Here is a 12311-nt window from a genome sequence, read left to right on the forward strand (position 1 = left end):
ATCACTTACAGTCACTTCAAACTGCTGATTCAACCATAAAATATGGGTCAAATGTATGTATGTGATTACCCGAAAATAAAATGTGTTTTACTTCATGCATTTCATTCATATTAAAATCATGATTACAAATGTACAGCCACAAACTAGAAATTGACTTAGCTGTCCCACTACAGTCAGACAGCATTGTATACATGTATAATTAACACAAATACAGGCACTGTAACAGAACCCAGCCCTTAAGAACATTTTAACTTTTCTCGTATACACCCCGTGCTTTGCAGAGAAAATGTGAAAAGAATCAATAACGTCACACAATACCTTATAATCAACACCACCAATTATTTTACGAATAAGTCTGAATGTTAAGGCCCAGAGTTGTGTGCGTTCCCATTCTAGACTGTCAGAGTTTATCAGAGCTTCACACACCATCCTGAAAGAAAAGAACACAGGTATCAGTCAACTCAAATTACATATAATTCAACAAACATGTTTGAGAGCTTATTAAGGCACTGAAAAGCCTTCACCCATTAATGACATTAAATATATGCTTACTGTAGAATCAATTCCAGGAAAGAGTGACAAGATACTTTCCCAGAATCTTGAGAAAAGCTCAATAATTTACAACAGGAAAGTCTCTGCTCAATGAAGATTCTGGTTTTAACTTGCTCTGACAAAAACAGCTCTTCTACCTCAACCAAGTATTAAAATACAATATTTGATGATGTACCCACAGCAAATATTTCACTTCAACAAGGTGATATGATCAACAAATTGAATGTCCCACCATTTAGTGGTCATAGACTACATAACATTTACAAAAAAAGACATTCGATTCACCTTGTTGTGACAACATGTAAAACTGGCCGGCAAAATGTTTAGTTCAGGTACGTCAATAATGCACAGTGCAATGCATGTGATCAAGGAATAAGTCTAACATGTCCCTAAGGACACAGGCTTAACCATTACACCTATCTATACTAGTAACACTGTTTGGTCATTGAGAATTTTATTATAGACAAATCAGCCACCTAAAATTTACTATACTGCATGCTACTAAAAATAACTTTTTTAAAGAAGATCAGAGCTGGTTGGGTTCAGATCTCTTCTCCAGTTCACATGGAAAGACCATGTTATTTCCAGTTCCTTTTGACTGGTGGCACCACCTAGCCTTCAAAGATGCCCGAGTGATACCTGTAAACATTATGTACGATTTCTTTAGAACTACAGTTTTAATAAATATTGCAAAAATATTGATAGGTGCAAAATTTCTAAATTTCTAAATTCTTCTAAATTAGTTTGCTTCTAATCCTACAAAATATTTCACATTTTAATTTTAACAACGACAAACTCTCCCCTGCTTCCTTACCTTGGAGGTAAAAGGCTGGTCTCCACCGCCTTGGCCAGGCAGTCATAAAGGAACGAGATCCTCTTGGGGCTGTGCTGGCCATGAATGAATCGCACAATCCACTGTACACACTGGTCGTGGGAATCCTGTAAGAAGAATGTTAGCACATCCAAGGTTCAGAAAAATAACTGTACTTTCCAAAACCTAACTGGGATCCATGCGCAATCCCAGTGTTCCACAGAGAACCAATAATGAGCGATTTAGGAAGAAGCACTGATCAGACTGGGGACTGACTGTGCGATTCTTCATCCAACACAAATCTTCTTTGTTCTAGACACGCTGTTACAGCAGAGATATTTCACAGTCATGATACACTAGCTCATTTAAAATTGTGGCCATTATATAACACTGCCTATTTCCTCTGGTGGTAAAACTACATGTCCCCACTTTAAAAATGAAATTGTACGCAAAGATAAACCATTTTATATATAATAGTGTTCAGCAAATAATCAGAGATACTGTATGAGAAAGACAGTCAGCCATTCAGCTCCAGGTTATGTCTCACCTGGGGAAGAGTGCTCCAGTACTGCCGAAAGGCACCAAGACAGCTGACCAGTTTTGTTTGCTCATCTTCTGGATTGTCCATAAACATACTGTAAGAAATTGAAGCTGCAATGTTTCACTGTGGAAGAGCCACTTTGCATTGCAAATTGCAAAAAAAGGGACTGGGAACAATGACAACCTGTAACAAAACATTTGGCTTACATTTTGAGCTCACAGACTAAAAATGTTTACACCTGAAGAAGGTTCCACAGCCGAAACACTGTGCTTTCTTCTCTCTTCTGCATGGAATAAACCTTTACTTGTTCCTTTGCAGCCTACGCATGCTGACACAGCTACTGTACCCACCTGAACTAAAAATGAACTAAAAATAGTTTTAATATGAAAAGTACAATATTTAAACGCATTCTTTAAGGAATACAATTTTACAGTGCCTAATATCAACAGAAGCCAAAATGCTCGAAGCTTGTTGTACAACAGGTTTTTTTCTGTTGCAGTGATTTGGAATGCTCCCTTTCTGGAGTCATATTTATGAGGGGTCTATCCCCTTGATTATTTATACAATAAAAAAAGGTGCTGAACTACAAGCTTATGGCTTCAAAACACATCAGCCATTTCCATTTGAATTCCCCCACAATGAAAGAGGGAGATCCTCCTGAGATATGAAGGTAGAAATACTCTATCATGCTTTCATATGAGAAGCCTTATTTTTTTACTGTTCTTCCTGTTATGGAACTAATCTTTGTATCATTGCAATGCTAGAATTGCTTTTAATTAAGATTTCCGTTTTTATTTTATACATGATCACAGAGCTATAATTAGCTAACAACTTTGAATTCATAGGAAAATGAATGCAGCAGAAACTATCTTCAAATATAGATAAAACTCACAAAACCAATGCATGCTTATCTGGTTTTGTGTATATTTACACTCATAACACGTCTTTTAATACAACTACATGAGGTTCTAATTCATTCATGTTCCCATAAAAATCTATTAACCAAGGTACACAGTTCCAGAAAATAATAATAATAAACTTTATTTTATAGTTCAGGTGGGTAGCTGCGTCAGCATGCGTAGGCTGCAAAGGAACAAGTAATAGGTTTATTCCATGCTGAAAAAAAGAAGAGAGAAAACACAACATTTCGGCCGTGGAGCCTTCTTCAGGTGTGAAGGAGCCTTCTTCTTCACACACCTGAAGAAGGCTCCACGGCCGAAATGTTGTGTTTTCTCTCTTCTTTATTTCAGCATGGAATAAACCTATTACTTGTAACTTTATTTTATATAGCGCCTTTAAAGGTGGCTTCTCAAAGCACTTTACAGAATGACAACAACAATAAATAAAAAGAATACACAAGATAAAACACAGTTACAATATACAGAGGAGACTGTAGATGGTGGTACTAAGTATAGTAGGAGCAGAGGGGTAAACAATGGAAGCAGTTGAGTAAAGGCTCTTCTAAAGAAGAAGGTTTTGAGTCTGGATTTGAGGGAGTTTAGAGAAGGTGACTCTGATATCCTTTGGGAGAGAGTTCCAGAGCTTGGGGGCATAACAAGAGAAGGCTCTGTCACCCATAGAGTGTAGATGGACTTGGGGGACATAAGGAGAGCAGAATTAGAAGAGCGAAGGTTGCGAGGTGGGGAGTAGGGCGATAATACTTCAGACAGGTACTGAGGTGCCAAGCCATGCAGAGCCTTGTAGCTGAGCATGAGGATTTTAAAGTCCACATGGAATTTGACAGGAAGCCAGTGCAAGGACTCCAGGATAGGAGTAATTTGAACACTTTCACTAGACCTGTTCAGGATTCTGGCTGCCGAATTTTGGACATGCCGCAGTTTGTTCAATGTAGATTTAGATACCCCAGCGAGTAGTCAATTTGGGAGAAGACAAATGTATTGATTACCTTTTCAGCCACAGATAGTGATAACATAGTACAAAAGTAGAAATTATTACAAATACAAGCGCTAGATTTAGAAAAGTAGCTGTATAAAGTGCTTACCCAGCAAATGCTTCTTCTATGAACTCCGTTTTCTAAAAAGAAAAAGTCATAAAGTGAGAAGTTTAAATGTAGAATTGTACGACAAAATAACTTTGAGTTGCATTTAAGTTTAGGTTTAAATATTAATTTTAATGTCAAATACGAAACAATCGCCTTTCATTTCTCGGCAGGATCTGCATCAATTCTGTTATGAAAGTATCGAGCTCATGAATTACCACTCAGGAAAGATACAACCACAATGCTACCGGAAACAAATTTTAAGAAAATAATATTAAAAGATGTTATAAGGAAAAATCAAAGTAAAACAGAAATTAAAAGCACTTTAAGAAAGCATATAAAGACAATTAAAAATCTTCGATTTGGTGAACGTGAAATTTAACAAAGGAAATCGTACCACAACGTCTTCAAAAATGCTTTGGAGCTGGGTTTCCATTGGTATGGCCATTTCTCTAAAATATTCGTCCTACGAATCTGAAAATATAAAAGTTTCCCTGTCATGCACATACATCACGATGTTTTTTCCTGCTTAACAAAATTACAGATCCAATATTCAACAATGCATATCTACACAGGAAGTGGTGCTTCCTTCAAAATAGTCCGAACAAACACATCGAGGCTTTACTATTAGTTCCTAGAATAGAATACCGATGTACCACACAGCGAATGATTGTATTATCTTATCCTGATGTTTCTTGAAGGAAGCCAGGTTATTTGCTTCAACAGCATAGCTGGCTTGTTCCACACTCCTGTACCCCGCAGTGTACAGACCTCCTGTTCTCCGTTTTAAATGCACTTTCCAGTGATTGTTGTATTTCTTTTCCATAATTGTGTGTAAGAGGGATGTCTTAAAAAGAGGACCTCTAGCCACACAAGTTTAAAAAGTCTCTGCCTATGTCCAGCATACAAACTCCAGAAATTAATCATCTCAAAATCAGACAGCGGGGCTTCTACATTGCTGCCACCCAGATACAAAAAACAATAACTTAACTGTTGGATAAAACATTGTCGACTGGCATTCCAGGCCATAACATGATCATATTAACTACAGATGGTTGAAATAAGAGTAGATTAAACAATTGGTACAGTTCAAGAATTACATTTATTCTTGTGATAATAATCAACTTTCTTTTATATACTATTATCTTAAAGTAATACATTATCTTAAAGTTAGTTTGTCTTTCCATTTCATCATTTATTTATTTTTAATAGACAATATCAATAAGCCAGCAGCTAAAGCCCCCTTCAGCTCTCAACTGGCAGTCCACTGGCGTCCTGTCCAGGGTGTACCCTGCCTTGCTCTCATTGCCTGCCCGGTAGGCTCCAGCTTCCTGCGACACAGTATGGTATAAAGCGGTTTGGCAAATTAAATCATAATATCTATTCTATTTATGACCAATTTTTAAGAAATTCAAAACAATGGAGAGAATAATTGAATTTGTGGCTAGGGGACTTTTATTGATATATGATCCCGTGAATCTTCCCTTTTTCTGTCACCTGCATCCATACAGAGGAACCTCTGTTCCTCTGGTACTTCTACATTCTTCTCTGTAAAGAGGAAGATTACTGTTTTTGTTATGAGAAGTGTTTAACATGAAAGCCACAGCATCATGACACACAAAACAGCTGAAAGTTATTACTTCAGCTCAACAAAGTACTTAATTTTGGTCATATAAGAAACATTTTTTCTCTAGCTTAGGACAAAATAGGACAAGATTTCCATCATCAGCAGCAGCAGTAGCAGCAGCTGCAGCAGCAGCATCATCATCATTGCTTCTCTTTTACTGTAGAAGTTTGCCCAGATGTATTTTGACTTTTGTGTAATGTATTTTAAATATGAACATCTTATCTTTCCTGAAGGATTACTGCAGATTGCAACAAAATCTCCCTCCATTTTTACTAACAAAACTAATTTGTTCAAACAACTGTAGAAATAAACTGAAATGACTTTCAAATATTAAGAAGCATATATTTTAATTTAATTGATTCATGCTACAAAATGTTCAAAGCAAAGAGTGAGATGACAGGAATATAGATTTCTTTTCTTTTACTAGGGAAGCATATCAACAGAAAGAATCAGAAAGCAGAAATGTTCACTTGTTTATTAGGTTTATTATGCAAATCATTTTGGCACAGAGAGGAGGAGGATGATTGGTCGAATAAAAGAATTGAGGAACTTCTAGACAGTACGAAAATACTACATATATACAGTACCACCAAAATGCGGCATTTAGAGATTCTGTAAATCAAGGCATAGTGTGAAGACAAATATGTTTCTGCATTGTCTAACACTGATTGTTATTCTCAGAGAACTTGGTGAGTAGCCATTATCCTTAAATCAAAATTAAGTAAAGTAAATATTTACTGTATGTATCTCATATCTGTTGTTTTCACTGAACTATTAACAATGGTGAAAACTATTATTTGAACAGAAAAATATTTTGTTATGCTTATACTGAACATTAAAAACATTTTATATAATATATTTATAAGATTTTAAGTATATTATTTTCTGTTGTTTGGATCAGGTTAAATGTTTAATTCAGATACTTAAAGACCAATTTCTTGACAAGGTTTTATTTATATGCGAGAACCGGAAATCCTATACAGAGTTAAATCTGTAAATCCATCCTTGCATCCCATAGTTTCAGGACTCCAGACTGCCGCACTAGGAACAGTATTGGATTACTTTTAAACATTGTTATCATAAGTATATGCTATCCTATAGACATATGTTTTACCATATACAGTTAATGTGTTTTTTACTTGTTAAAATGTATTGTGTTCCCTCTAGGTGCTTCACCAACTGAAGACTCTTTAAAGCCTGATCATGTTACATTTTCAAATAGAAACCTGAAAAGCATTTTACAATGGCAACCAGCATCTGAAAGTAATTACACTGTTCTGTATAATGTGGAGTATAAAATGTAAGTTTTTTTTAACTGACAAATACTGTATATTTAAACAAACTTACTGCTTGGGTGTTTCCTCATTGATCTGCATGTTCTTTGTTCTTCTTACATGTAAAGCTGTACGAATATTTCATTTGTTATTTGCACTATGAGCTTCTTCTTTCTGGAAAAAAAAGATAAAAATTAAAACCCTGCACTTTAGATTACAGGAGCACTTTTAGAACTAAAGCAACAGTTTGTTATATGTATTGATCTTTAGATATGGTCACCAATGGATGTCCAAAGAGGAATGTCAGGGTATCTCTAGAACCACTTGTGATCTGACAACAGAAACAATGCACTTGCAAAGCATGTATTATGGACGTGTGCAAGCAATACATTACAATATTTCTTCAGCATGGGTGGAAACCAAACAGTTTATTCCATTTAAAGAAAGTAAGTGTGAATTGTTTCTCCTTAATTTACTCAATTCATATGAATACACATTATGTAAATATAGTTTTTGTACAGTTCATAGATTCATCCAGTGGTTGCAGAGCCCACTAGTATTGAGAAGAACAACTGAATTTCTTGCTTTTGTGTATTAGCTGTGTATTGTATGAAATCCAAAAGTCCCACATCTTTATTTAACCAGTATTGAATGGCTGAAAGACAATATCATCTACCATAAGCTACTGGTGATCAAACCGGTACTGTGTTAGGATTGCACAATGCAACAGAACTATAATAAAAGTTTCAAAAGGCCTGTTAAAAGTTCTCAATACAACCGATGTAGGATTAGCTATATGCAATAATATGTAAAAATGATCTGTGTGATAGCCCTTTAACAGAGCGAGTGGAATTCATTTACAGTATAATCATGGATTTTGGGATATTTGTTGAATATTCCATAATTAATTGACTAGTACAGTACATTGGATCACTTAGTATTGTGTAAGTAACGTATGTGTATGTTGTTAAGTGTTTTTTTTAATATTTCCTTTAGTGGCAATTGATCCCCCACAGCTTACGCTAACTGGAGAAAAATACATTTTGCAGATAAATATAACTCCACCCTTTCAGAGCAAAAGGTTAACATTCAAAATTGATGTTAAACTGAATGGCACACTGGTAAGAGAATAAATATTATGTGTATATTTTAAATATATGTTAAATATATTAAATATTTACATATAAATTCTATATTATATGTAATATAATATAGTATATGTTACAAGGGAGAGTTCCACTGTATTGTCTTATTTTAATCAATGATCAATGAAAATGTTATTTTGCTATTAATACACATTTTATTATGACACATGAAATCTCCAATAGTAAAGTCCCAGGTCAATAGTAACTGTTTGTAGTGGTTCTGTTTTTTTAAGAAAGTGACGAAATAGAGATTTCATGAAAACGCTTTATTTTTCCTGGGTCTTTTCATAGGGCCAATGCTTAAGTTATTACTTAGGCTATCTAACATTTGAAAGTGATCATAGGTTAGTATTGTGAAAGGATGTGCTTATTATTTAAGGCAAATTGTTCTTCGTTTGCTGTTTTTATTAAATACAAAGATGGAACTGTGTTTCAGGTTCATCAGATAATAACTGAAAATAATACCATACAAATCACTGACGTGGACCCTGAGAAAGAGTATTGTATTTCGGGCACAATGCGATACACTTTAAATACTTATAAATGGAGAAAATCCAAGGCAAGCGATAGCTATTGTATCACCCTGAAGGCTCCTGATGGTAAGGCCATTTCCCAATATTGAGTATTGACAAGCATGACAGAGCACCCTGCTCTATAACAAGAGTGTGCAACTGATCTTGCCTTTTCCCATTTTGTACTGTATGTGTTTAATCATTATTTTAACTTACAGTCCACTCAAGACCACAGTTTAAATATTGCTCCACAAAATTAATTGTTTTTTTTTTTCACTTTTGCCATGAGCATTCCAGCCAATATCACACAGGATTGTAGCATGGAGATGGGAACGCAGGGACATGCATTGGGCATGTCTCGTCCTTAAAGCCTTCCTTAATAGCAGCGGGCCCTGTGCAGGCTGGTCTATCGTATTCCTTCATGTACTGTGATTACTCGAATTAATAAAGTACATTCTGTATCCATGAACATTAGATCTCTGTTAACATTGCAATACTGTAGGTACAGTACAGTACTGCATGCATGAATGTGTGTTTTGAAATGAAAATTTAACATTCATTATCTGGCATGACTGGAACAGCTTTATTTATGTATTTTAAAGCCACAAAGCATTGCTAATTGTTTGCTGGTGCATCATGTTAGTGTGATGTCGATGATGATGATTATTATTCCCCAGTGATATCAAAAAGGTTGTAAAATGTAATTGCTTTATTTCACTAAATTTTGTTAAAAAATGCAAAAATCTTTCTGGAACAGAAAATCTTTAACAAATCTTTTTAATTCAAAAAGCTTTCAAGTTCAGAATTTCCTTTCCTTTCTTTTTCTCTGCTTCGGGATATTCTGTACATCTGCTGACTGCAACTGCTAACTACTGGATATGTCATTGAAAGTCTCTTGTTTTTCTTTTTTGCAAAATGTTCTGTATTCCAGCTGAGCCACACCCTATGACTTTGGTCTCACACATCACTCTGGGTTTATTTGCGATTCTGTTCATGGCTTTCGGCTGGGTTCTCCTTATTTTGTGCTACAAATTGATATATAGACCCAAAGTGACTTTGCCCCCAAGCCTGGTGAGTAACATGGAGCTGCTGCATTCCGGACAGTACAATCCCTATGGCAGAAAGAAAAGGCTTGCCTTTCGCAGTGCTAAAGTCTATAGAAAAGAATTCCATTATAGATCTGGAGATTATTTAAGCAATTATTATTTCAACTATAGAAAAGGAAAAGATTTAAAATAATGTATTAACTGTTATTATATCCTGAAGGGACATTTATATACTGCAAATGATTTAAAATCTTTAACAATTTATGATTTGATATTGAAGACATCAAATAAATCAAATGAGAAAATATTCATATAAAATATATTCATGTTAACACACTAAGGGTCAAACCCTTTGTAACCAATTCTTTGTGGCCAAGTTAATTACTAAACCAAATATATTTTTACTATGTGAAAGAAAATCAAAACAATATGTACTGTATGCTAGAATTTTCCAAATATTCAATGAAATTTTAAAATTTATATTTGCAGGTCATTGAAGAACGTCAAATGCTAATGAATAAATCAAAAACTGACTCAAAAGAAATTCCTGAAATTTCAGACAGTAATCAAGATGGCTCAAAATTGCAAACAAATGAATATGTTTTCTGCCCAGTTACCCAACAGTTCAGAACACCATTACAGCAGAAAGTGTGGAGCACTGATGATTTGGATACCTGTGATTTTGGATACCCTTTACATCAAGAAATCTGTAGCCAGGGGTATATCTTACAGTTTGTCTACACAACACAACTGTCAGATACACATCCTGAGCTGTTTTATCTTCATGGGACAACACAGGAGTATGGTAATGTAGTCACTGCAGAAAGCCTGCCTGAATATGAAAATCTGAAAGACAAAGAGAAAAACCAATGTTATACCAATGTGCAGAACAAGGCTTGTCTTGAGCATGAGTACATGAACAATAATCAACAAAGAGAGAATGACAAGAGTGACCTTCAATACAAAAACATTGGTCATTTTTTACACAATACAGAGTACCAGAATGTAATATCAGAATAAATCAAGTACAGCTTTAAAGACAGTGGGGATGGCATGATGGCACAGTGGTTAACATTACTGCCTCGCACAGAGAGCAAAGCACTTCCTGAGGGGGCTGTCTGTGTGGGGTTTGCATTCTTCCCCTGTGTTCATGGGGGCTCCTCTGGGTGCTCTGGGTTCCTCCCACAGTCCAAAAGCCATACTGGTAGGTTAACTGGCTTCTGTAAGAAACAGCCCAGGAGTGATGGTGTATCCTGCCTTGTGCCACTGGGCTGGATAAGCATTGAAAGCGAGTGTGTCTGACAGTGCTTTTGATTGTAACTGACACTTCTTCTTGTAGTGACAACATATTTTAACACCTGTTTTGTAACTCACGAAGGGGCTCTATTTATAAAGCCAAAGCAATTTAAATATTACAGTAGCTACACAGGAGCATTTGATGTACTAAATTGCTTTTGTATGTCAGTATTAGAAATCCCAGAATTGTATGCCCATGGGTTGATTTTTACAGCATCCTGAGAATCGGAAATGAGAAACATATCTTAGTGAAGATATTTGTCCCAGATATGAAGTTGTGGATTTTTATTCTCTTCTTTATTGTCATTTCTTTAGAGTAGGATTGTGGGAGTATTGGACAAGCTACCCAGTTATGACCCTGAACAGGTGGATGAGATCCTTGAATCAATTTAAGTAACTACTAACTATCAAACAGGCTAGGTGCGCTGAAAGGTCGCCTCTCATTCATAACCTTTGTTATATTCTTTTGATCACCTTCATTATTTCCTAAGCCTATACATTTCTGATACTGATCTGCAATCTAAATCTGTAAATCACTAATAGAATGTGAACTCAATTCCTAAAATTGAGCTGACAAATATGTATTTTAATTACTATGTGATGCAAATTGATTTACTGTTATATTTTCTACTCTATTGTGAATAGCTGTTTTAGAAAAATAAACAATTTATCTGTAAAAGTGCCTACCATTAATGTGATCATGAACATGGCTATGAATTTCCTTCAACCTTTGTAGCTTTTATTTTACCTTCTACACATTAAAACATAAAAAAGGTATTGAAATGGATTAAAAACAAAAACAAAATAAGATTACTTTATTGGCCAGATATAATTTCCTGCATAAGAATTTCATATTTTCACATACAGTACCCCAGCTTGCTCTCCATGAGACACACAGACAGGGAGAGAAGCTGGGGGTCAGAGCACAGGGTCAGCCATTTATACAGCGCCCCTGGAGCAGTTGGGGTGAAGACCCTTGCTTAGGGGCCCAACGGAGTAGGATTCCTCTGCCGGCTGCAGGATACGAACTGGCAACCTTCCAGCCACAGGCACAGATCCTTAGTTACAGGACCACCACACTGCTCTTCCGGTGATCACCTTCGTGCTAGACCACATGAGATTAACACCCCCGTCAAGCACCAGTCAGCTCATCTGCCCACTCCCCTTGCGACCCCACTCCCGTCACCCTGACATCCCTGGCTAAACAGGATCAGCCAGGTAGTGTAGGCTGCTACTGGTAATGAGTACAATGTGTTAAAATTTAAGATTTAAGATTTTGAGATACTGTACAGTTCCTGGCAGTTATTTGGGAGGAACTCTCAGCTAAAATGCCATCAGTCAAATTTGCATGGGAAGGTAAAGACTGCCATTCACTAAGGAAACAGTATAAACTGTATGTGAGTTCCTTTAAGCCCCTGAATGCTGTCTTTGGATGGTTTCCAGAGCAGCAATATCTCTTCTATCATGTGCTGACAATAACGGTGTTAAGCTATTTTAATATAACACCT

General features: G+C 35.9%; 2 protein-coding genes across 3 annotated transcripts in view; one reads left to right on the forward strand and one right to left on the reverse strand.

The window, feature by feature from the left end:
- med23 (mediator complex subunit 23) overlaps nt 1-4500 on the reverse strand; it is a 32284-nt gene extending 27784 nt beyond the window's left edge. For both annotated transcript variants that reach the window (XM_088626925.1, XM_088626924.1), the window contains exons 1-5: nt 4301-4500; nt 3907-3938; nt 1911-1998; nt 1367-1491; nt 319-430 (exon numbers count right to left, since the gene is read on the reverse strand). In XM_088626925.1, coding sequence (XP_088483051.1) covers nt 319-430; nt 1367-1491; nt 1911-1998; nt 3907-3938; nt 4301-4351 — 408 coding nt within the window. In that variant the 5' untranslated portion in view covers nt 4352-4500. The remainder of the gene's footprint in view (nt 1-318; nt 431-1366; nt 1492-1910; nt 1999-3906; nt 3939-4300) is intronic.
- Nucleotides 4501-6119: 1619 nt separating this feature from the next.
- Nucleotides 6120-11482, forward strand: LOC148675589 (interleukin-22 receptor subunit alpha-1-like). The gene is made up of 7 exons (XM_088626927.1): nt 6120-6219; nt 6698-6830; nt 7075-7250; nt 7801-7925; nt 8386-8548; nt 9393-9532; nt 9997-11482. Exons 1-7 carry the CDS (start codon nt 6174-6176, stop codon nt 10525-10527), a joined length of 1314 nt encoding a protein of 437 aa, XP_088483053.1. The 5' UTR covers nt 6120-6173; the 3' UTR covers nt 10528-11482.
- The last annotated feature ends 829 nt before the right edge of the window (nt 11483-12311 follow it).

Source organism: Lepisosteus platostomus, chromosome 3, assembly GCF_059453375.1.
Source record: "Lepisosteus platostomus isolate fLepPlt1 chromosome 3, fLepPlt1.hap1, whole genome shotgun sequence".
NCBI lineage: Eukaryota > Metazoa > Chordata > Actinopteri > Semionotiformes > Lepisosteidae > Lepisosteus > Lepisosteus platostomus.